The 24,953-nt window shown below is 37.6% G+C and overlaps 1 protein-coding gene across 4 annotated transcripts in view; it reads left to right on the forward strand.

Annotated features, from left to right (window-relative positions):
• MAST4 (microtubule associated serine/threonine kinase family member 4) overlaps window positions 1-24,953 on the forward strand; it is a 605,067-nt gene that overhangs the window by 309,290 nt on the left and 270,824 nt on the right. For 3 of the 4 annotated variants that reach the window (XM_065905692.1, XM_065905694.1, XM_065905695.1), the window contains 2 exons: window positions 238-269; window positions 13,471-13,506. In XM_065905692.1, the coding sequence (XP_065761764.1) occupies window positions 238-269; window positions 13,471-13,506 (68 nt within the window). The remainder of the gene's footprint in view (window positions 1-237; window positions 270-13,470; window positions 13,507-24,953) is intronic. The other variant, XM_065905693.1, reaches the window with a different exon arrangement.

Below are 24,953 nucleotides of genomic sequence, written 5' to 3' on the forward strand. Positions count from 1 at the left end.
GATGTCTTTTCTACTCTGGAATTTAGGTAATCTGTGTTTGAACCTTAAACACAATGTGTAAAAGGAATAATGTAAGAAGGGATTCAGTATAAAATAATTGCACTAAAATCTCTTCAGTATAGAAAATGCAAAATCAAGCATAACAAGGAAGATACATTTTATGTTACCTGTTTGGCGTCCTAATAGTCTAAGGTTAAGGCAGCATCTCATATACATGTTTTGTTTTTTCTTTTGCAGAAGGAGCTGAGTCTCCCCAGAAGAGGAAGTCTGTAAGTAGAATAATTTAGTTTCCTTATTGATTCATTGGTATTTTGGGATACAGTGTGTAATGTCATTATACTCTGACTTGTTAGATTTTCAATGGCAATCAAAAGATTAGTGATAATCAACTGAATTAGGGAAAGACAAAACTTTGCACTTATTTACAAATGTCAGAATTAGTGATTTCAAAATAACTTGAAGAAAATTTCCAGGGTTTGTTCCTCACGCATACTGTCAGCCAAAATGCATTATTCCTGGGATAATCTTGAATTTAAAAATTCTATTATGTAATCAAGCAAAAACATTATTTGGTCTGCAGATAGTTTAAATTGATCTGACTAAAGAATTAGTGCTTTTCTACATGATCTAGAATTCCATGATTGTTCTTTATACTATGACTTTTTGCAGAGTAAATGATATACTTTTGCCTTTGAATTGATGAAGACTTTGCATCCGTTAACCTTCCTACTAGATCTAGAGCTTAACTGAGTTGATTCCTGTAATGCTCTTATATTAAAATAGCAAATTTGCAAACATTGACTTGATTTCTTTATTATGTGTTTCAGCCTTTTCTTTTTAAGGCTAATTGTATATTTGTACAAATCATAGTTTTTTTCATTAATGAGTTGTGGAATAAAATTAATTGCCTTTAATAATGCATTAAGGTTGATTTTCTCTCAGCTAGGGCTGGTGTAAGGGCTGGTCTAGAAATATTTGGATTTGGTGTCTGATTTATGTTGAATTTAGTGGATGCGGCAGTGTCCATTTAAAAAAAAATAAGTATAACATTTAAGATAAATTTATGCAAATCCCAACTTGGAGAATTAGAAACGTATGTAGTGACTGTTGAAAGAGTTCATTCTTTTGACTAAGTTTTGAAAATTTCAGTCTTTGCATCTAGGAACCAAAACTTCATCAATTGAGAACTTTTCAATACTATTCATTTTGATCTCTACTTTTTTAGTTGCCAGGAGGATACTGGATCATTATTCTTGGAGAATATGCCTGAATAAATTTTCACTGGCTCCCAGCTTATATCTCTGGATGCTACAGGTTGATGGCCTAATAGTTTATCATAAGAAATGTCCTTAGAATCAAAAACCTCCATTCTTCTGCATAATAATTAGGACTCTTCTGCCTAGACTGGTAGAAGTTCAAACTTTTTGATATTTTCCATCATAATGAGAAATAAAGAACTAGAAAAATAGAAATATCTACATAAGATATATTTATAGATAAAAATCTCTCATAATTTTTTTAACCCTTAAAGTATCTTAGGCTTGTCTTTTATACTTTATTTAAAAACTTTAGAAATCTAGTCAAATCTTCCTTTTAGCCTTTATAAAGGTGGTACTTTTTTTTTCTGTTAGTATGTTTCCTATAAATTATGATGATAATATTAATTAACAAAGTAGATTCTTCATGCTTATTGAAAGGCCATATCTCCTTTTGCACTTGTATAAATCTCAATCTGATTATATTAGCTGATAGCCATCAGTTGGTGGGAGAAATACATAGGAAAATATTTAAATTTCTTTACTTGAGAGAACAGAATCTTTAACAGAAAAAAAGAAAAAAGAATGATGACATTTGTTTGGATTACATGCTTTGAATACTTAGTAAGAGAAAGATAAAATTATATATGTCAATTAAAAATCCCCTCCTAATAAAAATCAGCTGATCTATTGATCAAATTATGTGAATAAAGCATCATATGTATATCAACATAACTCTACCATTTTTTTAGTGAACTTTGAAAAAATTAGCACTTGCAAGTAAATAAGAAATAAACATTCTATTTTTTTATTTTCTATTAAATACAAGTGTTCCTCAAAAATTGCTGACTTATGGCATAGATGTTCTGGGATGTAATGCCACTCTGAGTTTTCAATACAAATCTAATGAAGACAAGTACATGTGTGGTTTTCTTAGGTATTGGTGCTAGCCCACATCATGGTACTTGATCATTAAACCTGTTAGCATTTCCTCAGTTTATTTACTGTACAATTTACTGCACAAATGCTTTCAAGTCTTTTATTACTTCTCCCAGAAAGATTGAGGATTTCATCCTGCTCTTCCGTTGAGTTGTCTTTCTGTGCCAACAGCGAGCAACCATGCAATGGAATGTATTCCATGCTGTCTGTGGCCCCTGAGCATGTGATTGAACTTTTCAGAGGGCATGTACCTTCAGAAAAGCTGTCTTTTGAAAGAAGGCACTTGGTTTTGTTACATCTGCGACTTCTAATTTGTGTGCATGGAAGGATAATATTTTTAAAATGCATTTCCATCATTCAGACACATAGATTTATCAGATATTTAAAAGTTTAGTATTGTTTTAAGTAAGCTTATAGATATTGCTTGTGTGGAATCAAGTGATCAAAACATATGTGTGATATAAAGCATATATATGTATATATAATATAAAAGTTAAAGCTTTTGCAAATAAAAGAACATAGAAAGGAGGCTTTTCTTTTTATTACTAATTGAAAAGGACAAAAAAGCAAACTATATTGTCTAGAAAAAAAAGGAATACAGCTTGCCAATAATGTGTAATTCACATTTTCTTCAGGACTAACTTGAAGTCTGTGTTTCTCATGTGTTTTAAAAGACTGTGAAGACAATGATTGGGGCTTTTCTGTTTTTAACAGTGCAAATGTCATCAGAAAGAGAGGTTAAGGGAAATTGTTTCTAGACCTGATGTTACTTAATAGCCAAGTGAGCCCAGACCAGTTTTCCAGAAGTTCTTCCAGCCCTTTACTGACTTCAAGACCCCAAATCCCCTCTCTATTCTGGCTCCCTGTAGGGTAGATTTTAGCTAGTTGTCTTCTTCTTACAAGGAGTAGCCATTCCCCCAGATTCTTCTAGATGGTTCCTTCTCTTTGTCCTTGGAATAGAAGTTGCCATACTCTCTGCTCCCTTTCCTCTTAGCTATTTATCAAAAGCTATATATCCTATCATGAGATAGTCATGCAATGAAATACTATACACCCAACAGGATGACTAAACTAGAGCAAATTCCAGATTCAAGATATTAACAGCATTTAAGTTGTAAAATTACAAAAACAGCGAATCTAAACTGCCCATATTTATTAAAAGGTTAATAAATATGGTGGGTCCCTTAACTAGTCTTTTGAATGTGAGTCCTAAAACGACAATGCTGAGTGATAAAACTCCCTGTGTGGTGTTTGTTTTCAGACAGGGAAAGTGGGAAAAGGGTAAAAGTCCAAGGTGTGAGCTGATGGGTAGTTCAGAGCAAAATCATGGTCCCCTTTAATTGTAAAGGACCCATCATATTTTGTTAATTGATCAAATAAATAGCCCTACAGGATAAAGGGCTTCTTCTTTTTTTCATGGAATTCCCTGGAGAGAGGAGCAGGCTCTCTGCAGTTACCACTTTATTTTTGTTGAAACAGCAACTGACACTCGGTGAGTTAGTTTCTTGGCTTTATGTTCTTTTGGCCCCACACATCTAGCAGTAGAAACTCAAAGCAGAAAGCAGCTCCTCCTGTGCACACAAGACCTGGAATAGTATGTTTTCTGGATGCTGAGGAATTGCTGGGAGGATTGAAATTACTGAAAGCAACTGAAGTGTCTTCTTGGCTTAGTTTTAATTTCTTGATCTAGCAACGACACTATTCTCTCATAGAGTTTTGTCCCTTCTCCATTCCTCCTCTCCTTTCATTGTTATTCTGAGATGGCTGAAGTCTAGTAGGATTGGTCGTGGAATAAATAGGGCAAGGTGCTGTTGGCATAACATCATTTCAGGTCTGCTAGGAAATTCATTTTCCTGTCCACAAAGAAGACAAGCATCTTAAACACACTTATCATAGTGCCAGACATCCATCCAGTTGGATCTGAAAAAACTGAAATTCATTCAGTTGGATCTTAAAGGTGTTTTCTTTCTGGAGGGGTCTCACTGAAATGAACATTCCTTTGGGCAGGGTGTCTCTGAGCTGCGTTTAGCACAGCAGAAGATGAGTCATTAATGGGATGCTTCTGGTGGCCTGACGAGGGACAAAACTAGATAGGGGAGGTGCTGTCAAGAACCATTTTGCAACATGTTAAAAAGTACATGAAAAAGGTGATAAGCTTGTTTCACGTCTTTCCCATGTTGTATCTCTTGGGCAGGGGCAGGAAAGGATGTTTAGAGATAGAAGACCAGAGTGAGCAGCAGAGACAGAGTGTGTTATTAGAGAGATTAGAACAACAGAGGCAAAAGACGCTGAAAGTTATTGGAAGCTTCTGGATGGAGCTGGGCCTATTGGACTTAGAAGACAGCTTGTCTCACAGTAGATAGGTTGAACTGGGTGCACTGGATTAGGACACAGTAAGTCCCCTACATATAAATGAATTCTAGTCTGAGAGCATGTTCGTAAGTCCAGTTTGTTCCTAAGTCCAACAAAGTTAGCCTAGGTACCCAACTAACACATTTGGCCACATAGTACCACACTGGAATAGGTTTATAATAGTTTTCACACAAATAATACATGAAAAAATAAACACACAAAAATAAAGAATACATTTTTAATTTTACAGTATACTACCTCGAAAAGTACAACAGCTGACACACAGGGGTACTTTCACATTTTTTAAAGTTCACAAATTAAAGGTTCCTATTTAGGGCACTTGCTTTATTTCTTAGATTGAAATTCCTTATTTTGAAGTGGCCTTCTATATAATTGGATAGACTCAGGTTGATGTCATTGGCATATGTAGGTCTGTGTATTTTTTAAAAAGAAGACTTATATTCAGGCCAGTTATATTTCAGCCAGAACATACTGCCCTGACGAGCTGTTAGGAAAAGTAGTTTGAGTAAAATGAGGTTATTTCTAGAATGCAAGGAGAGAGAATCACCCTGATTTTACAACTGAGTTGAATTAGATTTATGAGATTTTCAGCAAGGTGAAGGCAAGATTTTCTGAGAGGAAAAGGGCTTAATTCAAGCAAAATAAAGGGCATGTAAACAGTATTTGGATAAGTTTTAAAATGAATTTAGTTTTCTTCTTAGTACTTTCTTCCCTCCCACCCCCACAAATATGGAAGCAAAAATTCAAAATAACTATTGTTGAAGCCGATTGGAAGTCCAGTGTCATTTTGAATGTTAGAAACCCAGAAACAAAATGAAGAAAAAATTGAGTGTTGCATCTGAATTAGCATTTAAAGTGGCATGTTTATATAAAAAGAGAATGGTGTAATATATCCTGAGAGTAAAGAGAGGATTTCAGACTGTGAAAGAATGTCAATTGCATTTATGTCTTCATCGAATAGCAGTTTGGTATTTGGTATGTATTTGCAGCATCCCTTATCACGCCTGCATTTATCTTCTGTGAGGGGGTTGGGGGACGAGACTTGGGAGATAGAAACAATGCAGGATTGTTCTTCCCACCTTTGCAAAACTATTAGGAAAACCTTAGCTTTGCTCCAGGGGAGGGAGAGTTGGGTCATCTAGGGAGGTTTATCAAAATACATGTGCACATTTCTAAATGCACTTGGGGGTACAAATCAAAACCTGTGTGTATGTGTGTTGGGTGCTGAGAAAGGGAGAGTGGGGGACTTGTGACCTTTCAGCCCATTCTCTGGGTCAATCTAAAATGCCAACCTTGGCTGAGAACTGCTGTTCTTAGGGGAGCTGCAGGGTACGCAGCATGCAGAGTGAGCTTCTGGATGTCCAAAGGCATGAAGGTGAGTTCTCGTTCAGATTTACCAGGATGATGTTTTAGCAAGCCTGAATCAGACAGGAATTTGGAGACTTTTTTGGTGAACATTTCTTTTCAGCGTGGGCTTCCCTTGTGACTCAGCTGGTAAAGAATCCTCCTGCAATACAGGAGACCTAGGCTTGAGCCCTGGGTTGGGAAGATCCCCTGGAGCAGGGAAGGACTATCCACTCCAGTATTCTGGCCTGGAGAAGTCCATGGACTATATATATATAGTCCATGGGGTTGTAAAGAGTCGGATACGACTGTGTGACTTTCACTTCGCTTTACTTTTTAGCAGCCTTACGGAAGAAGATGGCCCACTGGCGGATGGGTGGCTGTGCTCTCTTCCTAAAAGCCACCTTCTTGGGTCTGTTATTCAGTAGGCATTTCAGAGCCACACTGCCTGGATTCAACCCCACCCCTGCCATTTAACCAGCCTATGACCTGCAGAAGGTTGTTTCATCTCTGTGTGTCTTTATTTCCTCATCTGTAAAAGCATATATCCTGTATCCATGTATCCTGGAACGTTTTGAGGATTAATTTAATAAACATTTGTAAAATGTTCGTAACAGTACCTGACACGCAGTAAGGTCTGTGTGTTTCGTTAAATAAAACATGAAGGGAATGAAACCTTCTACCCCAGCCCTCCCATCACTTCTTTCTGTCCTGTCGAGTTAAGCAAAGGACTGCCAAGTGAACTGAAGAAGTTCCCTTGAAGCCAGATCATTTGAGTAGCACTTTCTAGAGGCTGACAGTGTATACCAACACTTCCGTCAACAGAGGGTATTAGAGAGGGCAGCTGGCCATGTACTCTTGGGCAGATTTTCCCCTTGTTTCCCTCCATGGTCACCTCCTCATATTAGGAGATTTCTATGTGTGTGAAGGAGACAGTCCCCCCACATGTTCTGGCTCTGTAGCATCAAGCGATGAGAGAACTCCCTATGCTCAGGGGGTGGCCTGTCTTCTAGAATAATCCATCACTTGACACCTGCCCATCCTTCTCAGCGTGGTATTCAGGTTACTTCTCCTAACTGTGTTTTGAGACAGATATTGAGGAAAATGAAGTGGGATATTATAGATGTACATGCAGAAAAGTTTAATCATAGGATTTTGGAGCTGGAAGACACCTTAACAGAAAACTGCTTTTAAATACCATTGTTTTGATAACTGAGGGACCAGCAACTCAGAAGACATGAGATTTGCGTGTTGAGGCTGCTTCTTGACCATGGCCAGAATGTAGGGTTCCCACCCACCCAGGACTGGAAAGCAACCTTTCCTTCTTTAGGGAAATACATTTGAGTTAGAAAGAGATGATGAGCAAGTGTGTGGATGCACTCTGTTCTGTGAAGATGTGAATTACAGAGTCTTCATCCACAGTGCGGGTCACATCAAAGGCAGATTTTTGACAGAGTACACTTGACTTCACTGTGCTTGTCATGGTTTCTTTGAACATTGTGGAGCGTGTCGCCTCAAACTCTTCTTAAATATGTGTGCATATAGCTGATTCGCTTTGTTGTAAAGCAGACCCTAACACAAAGTGGTGAAGCAGTTATACTCCATTAAAAAGAAGAGAGTTTACACCTAAAACTGCAACGGAAAGGAAAATGTTAAGTCACATACCAGCACTACCAGGATACGGAGTTGACTCAGACTAGTGATGCTGCACTGGTGGGGTGTGGCAGTTCCCAAATGTCCGTCATCCAAGGAGTTGTGTGAATGGGGCAGCTGAATTCTCTATTGTTCTCCTGACCCCGTTGCTGTAGTAAGTCGGGCCCTCTGTGGGGAGCCACTGGTCATATCCATTTGCGCGTATAGCATTTCTCTTTAGAATCACTGCATTTTCCTCTGCCATTGTGACTCGTGGGAATTAGACTTCCTGCTCTTTGACTCTTGGTGGCAAATGACTGTCAGACGTAAGCGGCTGGGTGAGAAATAGCTTAGGATTTTCCTCTCTGCTTTTCTGCAGTAAAGGCCTCAACCTCTGAGCCTTCTGGGGGTCATTTCTTTCATCTGAATACACAGGCCTTGTCTTTGAACATGCTTCTATATAAAGCCATCCCTTCTGGGATAAGGATGAGAACTTTTCCATGCTTCTGTATTGGATCCTAAGACGTGCCCGCAGAACATGCCAGGACCTGTACACCAGTCTTTCCAGCGGCCTTCTGGGCTCTGCTTTACCTCTGACATCACCCAGGTAGCTTTTGATTCCTACCATAAGGAAATTGTATGCAGAGAGTTCCACAAATGCAATTGCATGAGAGGAAAGATTTATTCTGTAAATTTTATTGGCATGTGGAAATGGGTGCCTAGTCTGGAAGGGTAAATTTTGATTTTTTTTTAAAGCATAAAAATTCTAATGATAATAAATTTAAATAGGCCTAATATATTGAAGGAAAGGATTTTTAAATGCTTCTTTCCTAGAACTATAATCTTTTAAGAAATATTTGCCTATTTTGTAGATGCTGAGGTGAAAATGTTCTTCCTCTATTAGAAAGTATTAATTTGGCCTAGGCATTGTGCTTTTTACTGTGTGGGAAGAAATTATTTTTAATTTCTGCTGTGTCCTACAGATCAGTGAGACTAACCTTGGGGTGACATTAGCCCTGATTGCTTAGCTCCTACTAAACCCTGATTTTTCAATGCTGACTCTACTGTTATTGGTGGTGGTGTATGTGCTTTTACTCAGGAAGAGGTCTTTTGCATTTATTGATGTTTTTCAAAAACTGAGGAGAGCGTTTGCATGGCACCCTCTGCATCCTTGTGTCACTGCTGTGGGACAAATGATGTTCACTGCAGAGTCAGTGTGGACCGTCCCCCTGGGCTGACATCAGCTCTCGGGGAGGGCATGGCTGCTCTCCTGGGCTCCCCTTGGCCTCTTGCTGAGAGGATTTGCTCTGTGCACGGCACATGAGTGAGTTCACAAGGGGTTTGATATTTCAGGTTGTAAGGCATAGTGTTTAGTATCTTAACAAATCAAGAATGGATTATCTGGGAGAATAAGCAGAAGTTTTTTAGGTCTAGGATAAATTAAACGCTAAAACCAGTCCTAGTGGATTAAAGAAGCCTTTGGAAGCCCTGGAGTATATTTTGAAAATACACTTGACATCATATACTGAAATGAAATTAATAGATCAGTATATGGTTTTAAGTCTTAGGGGAACATTGGTGGTTTTTTTAGTGAGATTCTAAGGTATTACCAATTTGTATGTAAATGAAGTTGATTCTGGTAGAATCACAGGGAAAAATACTGTCATCAAAAAGCATGTTACTTAATTTTTATCTTTGAGAATTCAAGTCACTTAGCTCTATCCCACTTTTCTTCTTTTTTGGCTGGAAGATGTTGGTTAGACCACATCCTTAAGACCACAGCAGGGGGTGGTGATGATGGTGGTTATCTGGGAAAATACTTAAAAGGGGAATTAAAGCAAACATAGTTTAGATTGTTACTCCTCAAGGCTCTGTGTAGTTTCTTTTCATCCATGGACCTTTTATTTACGGTTTAACATCACCTTGGCTGTTTTATGTTAAGTACCAGGAATTGTAAATTATAATTGTATTAAACCACAGCAGAATTTAAAACAACACAATGAGACAGAACCACTTCCTGTCATGAAATCCCATGTAGCATGAACCAATTTAGACTTCCCTGACTTCCCTAGTGGCTCAGTGGTGAAGAATCCATGGCCAAGGAAGAGACATGGGTTTGATCCCTGGATCAGGACGATCCCCTGGAGATGGAAATGGCAACCCACTCCAGTATACTTGCCTGGGAAATTCCATGGGCAGAATGAGCCCATGAGGTTACAAGAGATTCAGACATGACTTGGTGACTAAGCAACAAGAGCGGCATAACCCTACATGCTCACAGTACGTAGCATGCTTCCCCCTCCCCTTAAAAAAAAAAAAAAGCTTCATTGACCCATAATTGTGGGTTAATATTTCCCTAACAGCTAACAGTGCTTCCCCCTCCCCTTAAAAACAAAGCTTCATTGACCCATAATTGACATATCATAAATTATACTTAAAGTACACTATCTTATAAATTGACATGCACACATATATACAGGCACTCCTGTGAAACCAGCTCCCCAGTCAAGGTAATGAAATATCCACCTCCTCCAGAAGTTTCCTCTTAGAGGTTTGCAATTGCTCCCTCCCCCTCCCCAACATGCCTAATCAGACAGTTACTAATATTTTCCATTCCTAAAGATTCGTTTGCATTTCCTAAACTTTTAAATAAATAGAACAAAACTGTTTTTACTCTTTTTTTGTCTGGCTTCTTTCACTCCATGTAATTATCTTGAGATTCAGTTCTTTTGCAGTGTATGTTAATAGTCCATTGCTTTTTATTTCTAAGTAATATCCTATTGGTGGGTACAGCATCGTTTGATTATCCATCCACTTGCTGATAGACATTTGGGTTACGTATAGTTTTGGGCCACTATAAATAAAGCTGCTATACATGATTGGTAGATTTTCTCCTGGTTTCGGTTGCTTTACAGCATTTATTAAAGAGCAAAATATTTTAGTTTTCATGAACTCAAATTTATCAGTTTGTTCTTTAAGTGGTTATGGTTTTGGTGTTGCATCTAAGCCATCTTTGCCTGTTTCAGGGTCACAAAAGTTTTCTCCTCTTTTTCCAAAAAATTTATAATTTTAGATTTAAAATTTTAAATTTTAGATGTTTATGTCTATGATCCATTTTGAGATAATTTTTGTGTATGGGTGAATTCTGGATTGAAGTTTTAAGTTCTTGCATACAGGTATCTAACTGTTCCAGCACCATTTGTTAAACAGACCATTCTCTGTTCCCTCTCCACTGAATTTCTTTGCAGTTTGGTCGAAAATTGGTTGTCCATATATGGGTGTCTATCTACAGACTTTCTATTCTGTTTCATGTCTTGTTTGTCTTATATCAGTGTCTGCACTGATTGGATTGTTGTAGCTGTATAGTAAGTTCAGATATCAAATAGTGTTAGTCATCCAGCTATGTTTTTTATTTTCAAAATTGTTTGGACCATTCTAAATTCTTTAGGTTTGGAATCAGCTTATCATTTTTCTGCCCCCAAAAGCCAGGTGAGAGTTTTATTGGAATACATTAAATCTTTAGAGCAATTTGAGAAGTTATGAAAAAATTTCCAGTCAGTTATAAGCTTTAAGGATAGATTAGGGAGAACAGTGTGTTAGTCGATGCAATGTGGAGAGACTGGGATGGAACTGTCACCCATGATATACTGATGGAGGAGATGGGTAACCCAGCTGTGGGAGGCTGAGTTGTGGAATAAGTGACCACAGATAAGCAAACATCCCCTCAGAGAATCCCAAGAGAAATGGTTGGGTGGGTGGTTCAGAGAGCAGCTCAGGTAATGATTTCAAGCTGAGGTCAGAGAGGACTAGGTGCCTTTCTTCTGGAACGAAGAGCTGCAGCGGAGAGCTCAGGCTCAGCATAGGCAGGGAATGGGGAAGGGAGGGCATGACCAGACAGGGTTCACATGTCCATGTCTGGTCTGGGAGAGGGCCACAGGGCCTGGAAAGAGTGTGATCCAGAAAACGCTTAGAGAGGGGAGGCGTTTGTCGTAGAACAATGCAAGTCAGCTGTACATTAGGACTAACTATTGGTCTAGAACAGTGGTTCTCAACCAGAGGTGATATTGTCCCCTCAGGGACATGTGACAGTGTCTGGAGAGATTTTTGATTGTCACAATTGCTGGGAGGTGGATTTCTCCTCTCCTTTAGTGGCTATAGAGAGGACAGAGTTGTTGCTAAATGTTCTGCAGTGTATGGGAAAACACCCGCCTCAACAAAGACTTGTCAACCCAGCATGTTCCTAGTGCTAGAGGTGGGGACCATTGGTCTAGAGAGGAAGGGCCAGAAAAGAGGGTGAAGTGAGAATGAAGGGATTGATTGCTCTGATGCCTACTGTCTATATTGTCTTGAGGAGAAATACTCTCGTGTGGTGACCATGCTTGCTCAGAAATTAGTCTCTGGAAATCTTTTTTGTGAGTGTTTTTGGAAGATGTCTGAAAGTGTTATCAAATAAGGATAGTTTAACAAAGCATGCCTTAGCTACAAGGGAAGAAATGTTGAACATTTGAGTTAATTGACTTAAGAAGAAAGTATTTGTTTAGACATGGCATTGTCCACAGGTGAGTTTATCAATTGGGATATTTTTGATTGCAAGTAATAGGAGAAAACCTAACTGAAAATGGCCGAAAAAAATAAAGGAAATTTCCCAGCTATTGTAACTGAAAAGTCCTGGCTTCTGGCAAGAGTTAACCAAGACTTTCAGTGTTGACCCAGGGACCCAGGTTCTCCTTCATCCCAGGGCATGGCCTCCTTCCTAGCTCGTAGATGACTGCCAACAGTTTTCACGGTTTGTTTCTTCTTATCTGTCCTCACCAGGAGTGGATTTTTCTTCTCCTGTCATTATGGGTTTCTCTTTGATTGGGTCATCTTAAATTATGTATCCATCCTTGAATATGACAATATTTATAGCATTACCCTCATTAACTTAGACTGTTTGGTATGGTAACCACTGGCCACATGTGGTTGTTGAGCTCTTGAAATGTAACTAGTCCAAATTGAGACGTGAAAAAAAAATGTGAAATATTTAATAATTTGTGTACTAATTGCATGGTGAAAGGTTAATATTTTGGGGTATGTTGGGTTAGAATACAAAACCATTATTAAAATTGCCTTCACTTGTTTCTTTTACATTTGTTTTTAATGTGACTACTAGAAAATTTAAAATTGTATTAGTGGCTCCAAACTGTATTTTTGGCAGGCCAAACTGACTAAGACCACTCAGGAGTCCCTTCAAGTAGAGTGGAGTCAACTCCATCCAAATCACATGGCAGATACACTTATGGGAGAGAGATGGAATGGATATTGGGCAAGCAATCAGAAATGAACACTGCTGTGACTGGCATAAGCAGAGAAGGGAATATTTGTTGAATTGTGCTATTTTACTGCAGGTGAATGTCTGGAAATATTTCTGCTCTACTACCACTAAAAAGTTAATATTTTTTCTTAAATATATTTTTGAAAGTTCTAGAGCAAACATATGGCTCATAGTAACCAGTGAAGCAGCAGAGAGATACACTAGGAGGAAGGAAATAATCCCCATTCCTCTCAGTCCTTGTTTCCACTCCTAACCCGGGGTGGCCCTTGTCCGTCTGGTCTGTGTTCCTTCGTCCTTGTTCCATGTACACGGGGGTGCCTGCATGGCCATTGTTTTGTTGTGTTTGTTGCTACTGTCATAGTGGAATTATAGCTTTTCAATTTGTTTTTCTCACCTTACCAAGTCACACTCTACAGCTTTATCCCATTGTTTTGAATAATATATAATATTCTATATTATGAATATTCCACATTTCATTAACCATTTCCTCACTAATGGACATTAATGTTATTTCCACCCCCCCATCTTCCTGCACCCCACAACAAACAATGCTGCAATAAATATCATTGTACCTGTATCCTTACGTACTGGTCCTTTTTTTTTTCCCTATAGGATAGATTCCCAGAAGTGGAATTGCTTGGTCAAACGGTATGTGTATTTTTAATTTTAATAGATATTTCTGGATTCTTTCCCCAAAGAAATAGCAAATCACATTTGCACATAAGAATGCCCACTTTCCACATTTCACCAGCATTGGATACCACTCTTTCTTTTCATTCTTGCCAGTCTTAAACCTCTGAGCATTAATTTACATTTCTTCACTGACTGTCACTGATGTAGAATATATTTTCATATGTTTATTATCCATTTGAATTTCTCTTTTCTTCATTTCCTATTCATTTCCACTACCCATTTTTCTAGTGTTTTTCTGTCACAATTTCTGGGAGCTATGTATTGTTTTAGAAATGTTAATCCAGTGTTATACCAGTGTTATATATGTGCAAATATAGCTTTTTGATTCTTGCCTATGTGTATGATGTCTTTTACTAAAAGAAAGTTATTAGTTATTATTTAATCCAACGTATCTATCATTTTCTTTATTGCTTCTGAGTTATCTGTTTTACTCAGGATGGAATTGTCCATCCCATGGTCATACAAACATCCTTATAAATATTCTTCCCTATTTTTAAAAACATTCAAATCTTACTCCAGTTTTACGTTTTGTACATGATATGAAGTAGGATGCTATCTTTCTTTTTTCTCCCCAATATCGTTACTATAAGAAACTTTACTTTTCATGGGATGGAAATGTTACCCTTGTCACATATAAAGATGCCACATATCTTTGTATCAGTCTCTGGCCTCTTCATTCTGATCCCTGTCTGTCTGCTTCTGTGCCAACACCATTTTGTTTTGAATACAGTGGCTTTCTAGTGAGTTGTGATGTCTGGTAAGTTCTCCCTCACTGGTCTGTTTTCATACTTTTCATGGTTGCTTTTAGCCATTTATTTTTTGTTTCATATTGATCTAGCTATATTAAATTTTGAAACTTAAAGGTGGGGAATTTTATATTTAAAACATTTAAGATAAAATTCCCCACCTTGAAGTTTTAAAATTTAATATAATACTATATGATAAATAAAACTGCAAAATTACTTTGCAGTTTGGGAATCTCTTTACTTGATGTTACTAATTGGAAAATATTTACTGATAATTTAAAGGATTTTCTGTGAATTTTATTTCTCTAAATGTGACTTTGTTCCTGTGATAATTGTATAATTATCCTAAGATGCAAAAATGGGGATGCAGGCATGATATGTTTTAATCTGTCTAAAAATCAGATTATAATAAAGCTAAAGTGACCTTGTAAATAATTTGTATTTTTATTTATATAACGAACTAGAAGTTTTACCTGTACCTGGATTGGTTGAGGGGTGTGTAAATTTGATAATATGACAAAGACCTATAGCTGAAGTTTATGATAAACTATGGGTTTTCAGTCTTTTTGCTTTGGTTTTTGTAAAAGTTAAACAATGTTGACTTAAGAAGTTATCACATTTGAAGTTTGGGGTAAAGTTGTTTTTAATATTTTATGTTTTTGACAATTCTTACATTAAGCTTTTACTAATGTGATATTAATTTTGTTCACTGAAATTCTTGATAGTTTTTTTGGAAACTTTAGTTATAGTATTAAGATAATAAATACTGCATTTCTCTGAAAGCATCTGAAATTCTAAAGCTGCCTGTGATTTAAAATGATGGTTATATTTTCTTACAAATTGAACACATATGCAGATACACATGAGATCTGTATTTTGCTTATGAAAGTGAATAAAAGTCCTAATGTTGGTCCCTGCCCATTTTTATTTGGTTAATTAGGAAAAAACCATTAGTTTCTTCTATAACCATAAAAGGAAATGGTGAAGTAACACATTGTGATTATTATTGAGTGATATAATTACTTGACAAATTATAATTGTGTTTTTAAAAATGATAGTTTTAGTACTTTCACTGAAAATATAGTTCAAATAAATAGATAGGTATGGCAATTTTTTACATGTGTATAAATATTAAAGATGATAATTTAGAGGTAGAAACTAATTTAAATTATTTACATGAAAACCACAAAAGGACTTAGTAAAATTAAGAGTTCACTTTGAACTTTCTATATGAATTTATAATTTTATTAGGTCAAAATCAGATATAATTTTACTGCTCTGTTCTAAACTAGGTAATTAATAATTAATAATCACTGTCTGGCTTCCACCCACTACTCATATGAAATCAGCACCCCACGGACCCCAGTTTTATCACTAAAACTACTTTCCACTATTCTAAGATTCTGAAACATATGTGGTTGCTACAGCTGGGATAAGGGAACACTTTGTTGGTTTCAGAACAGTTGTTTTTTTTTTTAACCAAAGAGCAGGAATGCTTTCAGTAGTGTGTGGAGCTATACAGAGATTAGCCCAACTGAAGTAACTTATGCTGGCCAACAGTGGGAATTTAGGTGACAGAACAAATGGTAATTTTAAGCCATTGAACAAGCTGAGCCTACTGAGAGCCGAGAGCAATCATGTTTTATCAAAGGTTGACAAATGATATAAACTGTACTGTATTAAAGGCATATCACATTTCTCATATTTCCTAATAAGCTGTATTTTAACCAGCTCAAACTGTGTTTCCTGCACTTAGGTTTTGTTGTTCTTGTTGTTTAATTGCTAAGTCATGTCTGACTCTCTGCGACCCCATGGACTGCAGCAAGCCACACTTCCCTGTCCTTCACTATCTCCCAGAGATTGCTCAGACTCATGTCCATTGAGTCAGTGATGCCATTCAACCATCTCATCCTCTGTCATCCCCTTCTCCTCCTGTGCTCAATCTTTTCCAGCATCAGGGTCTTTTCCAGTGAGTCAGTTCTTTGCATCAGGTGGCCAGTCCTTCGCACCAGTCCTTCCAGTGAATATTCAGGGTTGATTTCCTTTAGGATTGAATGTTTTGATCTCCTTGCCTTCCATGGGACTCTCAAGAGTCTTCTCCAGCACCACGATTTGAGAGCATCAGTTCTTCAGTGCTCAGCCTTCTTTACTACCTGCAATGCAGGAGACCCTGGTTCAATTCCTGTGTCGGGAAGATCTGCTGGAAAGGGGATAGGCTACCCACTCCAATATTCTTGGGCTTCCCTTGTAGCTCAGCTGGTAAAGAATCAGCTGGCAATGCAAGAGACCTGGGTTCGATCCCTGGGTTAGGAAGATCACCTGGAAAAGGGAAAGGCTACCCACTCCAATATTCTGGCCAAGTCACAAAGAGTCGGACAGGACTGAGCGACTTTCCCTTTCACTTTGAGCCTTCTTTATAGCACTTAAGTTTTAATCATCATCAAAACAGACAAAGATGATAACCATAAATATAAAAAGATATTTGTGTTATCAAATACAATATCACTTTTATGTGGAATCTAAATAATAATACTAATGAGCTTATTTAAAAAAGAGAAATAGACTCACAGACATAGAAAACAAAATTATGATTACCAAAGGGGAGGGATAAAGTAGGAGTATGAGATTAACAGAGATACACTACAATATATAAATTAACAAAGATTTACTGTATAGCACCGGGAACTATATTTGATATCTTATAGTAACCTATAATGGAAAAGAATCTGAAAAAGAATTTACATATTTATAATACACATATACACGTATATGTGTGATACTGAATCACTGTACACCTGAAACTAACAGTGTATCATAAATAAACCTTACTTCACAGGAGGGGCCTGGGTCACCCCACCTTGAGCAGTCCTGGCGTCATCATCCTCTGCCACTGTCCAGTTATCTTTGACTGCCACATATGGATTCCCACAAATCTCCGAAGCAATCAGTCCTCATTGTGGGAGGAGCCTTGACTGTGCTCTGGACCAGAAGGGAGTCCTTGTGATTCTGTTTGACATCAGTCACCCTGCTCAGACCATTCCAGAAGGCATCCGGTTTATACCAGGAGACATCCACTGTCTCTCTGATGTAGAGAACAACTTCCAGGGTGTCGATGCGGCTTGTATGTTCCATATCATGTCTTACAAGTTAACAGTCCAGCAGTGACATGGTGTGTTCATCCAGGAAGGTGACTGAGAGACCAGAGATCAAGCCTTGAACCTTTGGAGTGGAAACACTGACTCCAAGACCCTAGACCCAGAGAACTAACTGTAGGGAGTATCAAATAGTGAGAACTCACACCAAGAAAACAACTCGAATACAAGACCTGGCATCACCCAACCACCAGTAGCACCCTGTGCAGGATACCTCATCTAAACAACAAATAAAACAAAAATACAAACCCAGTCATCAGCAGACAGGATTACCGCCTCACTCAGCCTTGCCCATCAGAGGAAAAACAAACAAGCAAACAAAAACTCAGCACAAATCTCACCCTATATGAAGCTTACACAGACCACTGGACCAACCTTAGGAGGGCAGAAACCAAAAGGAAGAAAGAATTCAACCTTGAAGCCTGGGAAAAGAAGACCGCAAACACAAGAAGTTAATAAAATAATGAAAAGGCAGAGAAATACTGCACAAATGAAGGAACAGACTAGAAATACAGAAGTCCAAATAAATGAAGAGGAAATAGGCAAACTACCTGAAAAAGAATTCAGAATAATGATAGTAAAGATGATCAAAACCTTGAAAACAAAATGGAGAAAATGCAAGAACCAATTAATTAACAAAGACCTAGAAAAATTAATGAATAAACATACAGAGACAAACAACACAATTACTGAAATTAAAAATACTCTAGAAGAAATCAATAGCAGAATATCTGAAGCAAAATAATGAATCAGTAAGCCAGAAAGTAAAATGGTGTAAACCACTTCTGAAGAGCAGAATAAAGTAAAAAGAATGAAAAGAACTGAGCATAGTCTCAGAGACCTCTGGGACAATATCAAATGCACCAACATTCGAATTATTGGGGTCGCAGAAGAAGAGAAAAAGAAAGGGTATGAGAAAATGTTTGAAGAGATTGTAGTTGAAAATTTCCCCAACATGGAAAAGGAAATAGTCAAACAAGTTCAAGAGGCACAAACAGTCCCATACAGGATAAACCCAAGGAGAAACATGCCGAGGCACATACTAATCAAACTAACAATGACTAAGCACAAAGAAAGAATATTAAAAGCAGCAAGGGAGAAGCAACAAGTAGCATACAAGGGAAACCCCATACGCTTAACAGCTGATCTTTCAGCAGAAACTCTGCAGGCCAGAAGGGAATGGAGGATATATTTAAAGTGCTGAAAGGGAAAATTCTACAACCAAGATTGCTGTACTCGGCAAGGATCTCATTCAAAATTGATGGAGAAATAAAAAGCTTGTCAGGAATGCAAAAGTTAAGAGAATTCAGTACTACCAAACCAGCTTTACAACAAATGCTAAAGGAACTTATATGGTCAAGGAATACAAGAGAAGAGAAAAGATCTACAAAATCAACCCCAAACAATTAAGAAAATGGCAATAGGAACATATATATCAATAATTACTTTAAATGTAAATGGATTAAATGCTCCAACCAAAAGACACAGATTGGCTGAATGGATACAAAAACAAGACCCATAAAAATACTGTCTAAAAGAAACCTACTTCAGACTTAAAGACACATATAGACTGAAACTGAGAGGATGGAAAAATATGCAGATGGGAAGCAAAAGGAAGCTGGAGTAGCAATCCTCATATCAGACAAAATAGACCTTAAAATAAAGAATATTACAAGAGATAAGTAAGGACACTACATAATGATCAAGGGATCAATCCAAGAGGAAGACATAACAATTGTAAATATCTATGCACGCAACATAGGAGCACCTCTTACATAAGACAAGCACTAACACCTATAAAAGGAGAAATTGGCAGTAACAAATAATAGAAGACTTTAACACCCCACTCACACCAATGGACAAATCATCAGAACAGAAAATTAATAAGGAAACACAAGTCTTAAATGATACATTAGATGAGATGGATCTCATTGATATCCTCAGTGCATTCCATCCAAATGCAGAAGAATACACCTTCTTCTCAAGTACACATAGAACATTCTCCAGGATAGACCACATCTTGGATCACAAATCAAACCTCAGAAAATTTAAGAAAATTGAAATCATATCAAGAATCTTCTCTGACCACAAGGCTATGAGATTAGATATCAATTACCTGAAAAAAACTGTAAGAAACACAAACACAACAAGTTTCTAAGTAAATAATAGGTTACTGAAGAAATAAAAAAATTTCTAGATATATATGACAATGAAAACACAACTCAAAACCTGTGGAATACAGCAAAAGCAGTTCTAAGAGGGAAGTTTATAGCAATACAATCCTACCTCAAGAAACAAGAAAAACATTGAATAGACAACCTAACTTTACACCTAAAATGGAAAAAGAAGAACAACAACAACAAAAAACCCCAAAATGAGTAGAAGGATACAAATCATAAAGATCTAAGCAGAAATAAATGAAAAAGAAATGAAAGAAACAATAGTAAAGATTAAAAAAAAAAGCTGGTTCTTTGAGAAGATATACAAAATTGATAAATAAACTATACTTCAAGTTTTTAGAAAAGAATAAATTTTAAATATAATTATGCATGTGTGTAAATACTGTTAATTATAAACTTATTTTTAAGTGTATGTAGACTATCACAGGATCTTAAAATCACAGTAAATAAGCAATAAACAAGCATATCATAAGATTAATAATAAAGGAATGTTTCTTTTATAATATACCAAGTATTTAGACTTTAATTTGCTCCAGGGCTACCTAAGCTTAGACTCTGAAAGATAGAACACTTAAATTAGTATGGAGAACCTATCTTTCTTTGTAGAACCAACATACATAAGCATTTGTGACTGGGTGTTGGAATGGCTGTGGTAGAGTCCATGGGCAGGAAACAGAGTTGTTTGTGTTTGAAGCTAGGAGAACTCTAGCTGCTGCAATGTGCCATCATAGCGCCCCCAAAAAACCCCAAAACAGTGATTTAGAGGACGTGAAGTGATAGACTAGAAAGATATAAGCACTAGAATGATTAAAATAGTGCTCACAGAACCTAAAGAGTAAGGAAAGAAATGCCCCCAAAACTGCAACCTTGGGTACCAATAGTCACATATATTGATTTAAATTAATCAGTTCAGGTTATATTCAGCGTCTCTGCTTTACATGAAGATACAAAGCAGGTGATATTATGGTGTTGACCAAAAAACAATGATGTACCTCCAAAAATATTTCAGGTATTATGTTCAAAGCAATGTTCCTTAGGGCCAGAACCCTCCTTAATTCATAGGTGTTCTTAATCTTGATCAAACTGAAGTAAAAACAACAACAAGAAGTTATGTGGCATTGTACTTTTAAAAGATGAAAAAAATCGTACAACTTACAACTCAAAATTAAAACTGAATCAAAGTAAATATTTTGTTCACATTAATTATCAATTTAAGACTTGTAAGTGTTGCCTACAAATGATCACAAATGATCACAGGCAGTGGCACTTTTCTAATTCAATACTACTCTCTTTTTCTTGTTTAAATTACCTTCATTAAATACTACCTTCATGTGTTTGGTACTGTCTTCAGTTAGGTTCAGTCGCTCAGTCATGTCTGACTCTTTGAGACTCCATGGACTTGAGCAGGCCAGGCTTCCCTGTCCATTCTTCAGTGCTCAGCTTTCTTTATAGTCCAACTCTCATATCCATACATGACTACTGGAAAAACCATAGCTTTGACTAGATGGACCTTTTTTGGCAAAGTAATATCTGTTTTTTAATATGTTGTTTGTGTCGGTCATAGCTTTTCTTCCAAGGAGCAAGCATCTTTTAATTTCATGGCTGCAGTCACCATCTGCAGTGATTTTGGAGCCCAAGAAAATAAAGTCTGTCACTGTTTCCATTGTTTCCCCATCTATTTGCCATGAAGTGATGGGACTGAATGCCATGATCTTAGTTTTCTGAATGTTGAGTTTTAAGCCAACTTTTTCCACTCTCCTCTTTCACTTTCATCAGGAGACTCTTTAGTTCTTCTTCACTTTCTGCCAGAAGGATGGTGTCATCTGCATATCTGAGGTTATTGATATTTCTCCTGGCAGTCTTGATTCTAGCTTGTGCTTCATCCAGACCAGCATTTCTCATGATGTACTCTGCATATAAGTTAAAAAAGCAGGGGGACAATATACAGCCTTGTTGTACTCCTTTCCTGATTTGGAACCAGTCTGTTGTTCCATGTCCTGTTGTTGCTTCTTGACCTGCATACAGATTTCTCAGGAGGGCAGATCAGGTGGTCTGGTATTCCCATCAGGTGGTCTGGTATTCCCATCTCTTTCAGAATTTTCCACAGTTTATTGTGATCCACACAGTCAAAGGCTTTGGCATAGTCAATAAAGTACATGTTTTTTTGAAACTCTCTTGCTTTTTGATGATCCAGTGGATGTTGGCAATTTGATCTCTAATTCCTCTGCCTTTTTTAAATCCAGCTTGAACATCTGGAAGTTCACAGTTCACATATTGTTGAAGCCTAGCTTGGAGAATTTTGAGCATTACTTTGCTAGTGTGTGAGATGAGTGTAATTGTGTGGTAGTTAGAGCATTCTTTGGCATTGCCTTTCTTTGGTATTGGAATGAAAACTGACTTTTTCCAGTCCTGTGGGCATTGCTGAGTTTTCCAAATTTGCTGGCATATCGAGTGCAGCACTTTCACAGCATCATGTTTCAGGATTTGAAATAGCTCAACTGGAATTCCATCACCTCCACTATATTTGTTTGTAGTGATGCTTCCTAAGACCCACTTGACTTTACATTCCAGGATGTCTGGTTCTAGGTGAGTGATCACACCATTGTGGTGATCTGGGTCATGAATATCTTTTTTGTGTAGTTTTTCTGTGTATTCTTGCCACCTCTTTTTGATATCTCTGCTTCTGTTAGGTCCATACCATTTCTCTCCTTTATTGTGCTCATCTTTGCATGAAATGTTCCCTTGGTACCTCTAATTTTCTTGAAAAGATCTTTAGTCTTTCCCATTCTATTGTTTTCCCTTATTTCTTTGCACTGATCACTGAAGAAGGGTTTCTTTTCTCTCCTTGCTATTCTTTGGAACTCTGCATTCAAATGGGTATATCTTTCCTTTTTTCCTTTGCCTTTAGCTTCTCTTCTTTTCTCAGCTATTTGTAAGGCCTCCTCAGACAACCATTTTGCCTTTTTGTCTTTCTTTTTCTTGGGGATGGTCTTGATCACTGCCTCCTATACAATGTCACAAACCTCCTTCCATAGTTATTCAGGCACTCTATCAGATCTAATCCCTTGAATCTATTTGTTACTTCCACTATATAATCATAAGGGGTTTGATTTAGGTCATACCTGAATGGTCTAGTGGTTTTCCCTACTTTCTTCAATTTAAGTCTGAATCTGGCAATAAGGAGTTCATGATCTGACCCACAGTCAGCTCCTGGTCATGTTTTTGCTGGCTGTATAGAGCTTCTTCATCTTTGGCTGTAAATAATATAATCAATCTGCTTCCAGTATTGGTCATCTGGTGATGTCTATGTGTAGAGTCTTCTCTTATGTTGTTGGAAGAGGGTGTTTGCTATGACCAGTGTGTTCTCTTGGCAAAACTCTATTAGCCTTTGAACTGCTTCGTTTTGTTCTGCAAGGCCAAATTTGCCTGTTACTCCAGGTAGCTCTTGACTTCCTACTTTGGCTTTCTAGTCCCCTATAATGAAGAGGACATTTCTTTTGGGTGTTAGTTCTAGAATGTCTTGTAGGTCTTCGTAGAACCATTGAACTTCAGCTTCAGCATTACTGGTTGGGGCGTAGACTTGAATTACTGTTATATTGAGTGGTTTGCCTTAGAAGCGAACAGAGATCATTCTGTCATTTTTGAGATTGCATCCAAGTACTGCATTTTGGACCCTTTTGTTGACTATGACAGCTACTGCATTTCTTCTAGGGGATTCTTGCCCTCAGTAGTAGATATAATGGTCATCTGTAAAATATCACCAGCTTCCCATCTTTATTTTGCCTTAATCCACATTAGAAATGTTAAGACTCATACACATAGGAGAGAGTACAAAATACTGATGCAGTAGATCCAAGGCAAGCATGAGGCTTCCATATTGCTTCACATAGAGACCTGGTGACACTAGTGGTAAAGAACTCGCCTGCCTATGCAAGAGACATTAGAGATGCTGATTCCATCCATGGGTTGGGAAGATCCTCTGGAGGAGGAAATGGCAACCCACTCCAGTATTCTTGCCTACAGAATCCCATGGACAGTCCATAGCGTCGCAGAGTTGGACATGACTGAAGCGACTGAGCATGTATCAGAATTTCAAGTGTGTTATCACCAGGGAAGATAAGGTTCCTTTGGAGTGACGGTCCAACCCTGTCCCTGGGTTCCTTGCAGAAATCATGAATCAACTGTAATTGTGACCTAAGCACTTGTCCTTTCTGCTGCCAGGTCTTCTGCCCATTAAGAAAAGTGTTGAGACTGCTCCATTTGTTTGCATGAAGCCACTGGGTTGGTATGATCCTTATACTGGGTGCCTTAAAGAAGAATAAGCACTCTTTTGAGAAATCTATTGTGAGCTGGTCATATGAGCCTCCAGCTGCATTTAATTTCCAGGTTAGTTAATGTCAGAGGATGCCTTTTTAAAATGGTACATTAAATGTGGGGACCAGTTATTAATCCCTATAGTATTTTTCTACACCTAAATGTCGATCTGTCAGTCTTCTTGAGTTTTGTAATATCTTCTAACATTCAGATTCTGATGAATGAAAGAGCTCTTTGCAAAAAAAGAAAAAATACCATTGGTCCCTTCTGCTAATATTGAATTTGTTAAAAGCCAGTTCACTGTCTCTTAGCGAGGGATAGGATTATTGAAATGTGTGAATAGAAAACTTCAAAAGAGAACCTGTCAAAGCAATACAAAGGAAAAATATTTTAAATATAATTGCAGTTTTATTCAGTAGTGAGAAAAAAAGAGTCAAAGCATTTCTTCTTAATGCCACACTGAGGCATGGAACATTTTGTGAGAATGAGTAGAATATTCACAGGAAGGAGGGCATCTCGGCATTCTCCAATTTAGCACGGCTCATGACCCCCAACCTCCCATTTATCTGACCAGATTCCCAACCGCTCTGTTGAGGCCCCTTCATTTTCATCTTCTTAGACACCCCACCATGTAGCATGAGATCACATTTGTAGGGACACTGGGACTGAACAAACACTTTCTTTTACATGGTGCTTTCAGAAGAATCCTTTTATGTCCTAGATGGCTAGGCTCCTTGGATGTCTGAACAATGAAGAATCGGAGCAAGAAATTTCTACACCAGAACCCTGGGAGCATAACACACTTTGAAGTAAATTTCCCCACTTTGTGGGACCATAGTAAAAAGTGGGGTTTTTCATGATCCTTGCATTGATGTCTGCAAAGCCAGATGGCTTTGTAAAATGAGCCCCAAGCAGTATAACTGATTAAAAGAAATGCCATGTAGTTGAAGGCTTTCCTATTCATTGTGAGCCTCGCAGATAGAATTGTTCTCTTGGGGTCCATTAATATT

This window comes from Muntiacus reevesi, chromosome 14 (genome assembly GCF_963930625.1).
Source record: "Muntiacus reevesi chromosome 14, mMunRee1.1, whole genome shotgun sequence".
NCBI lineage: Eukaryota > Metazoa > Chordata > Mammalia > Artiodactyla > Cervidae > Muntiacus > Muntiacus reevesi.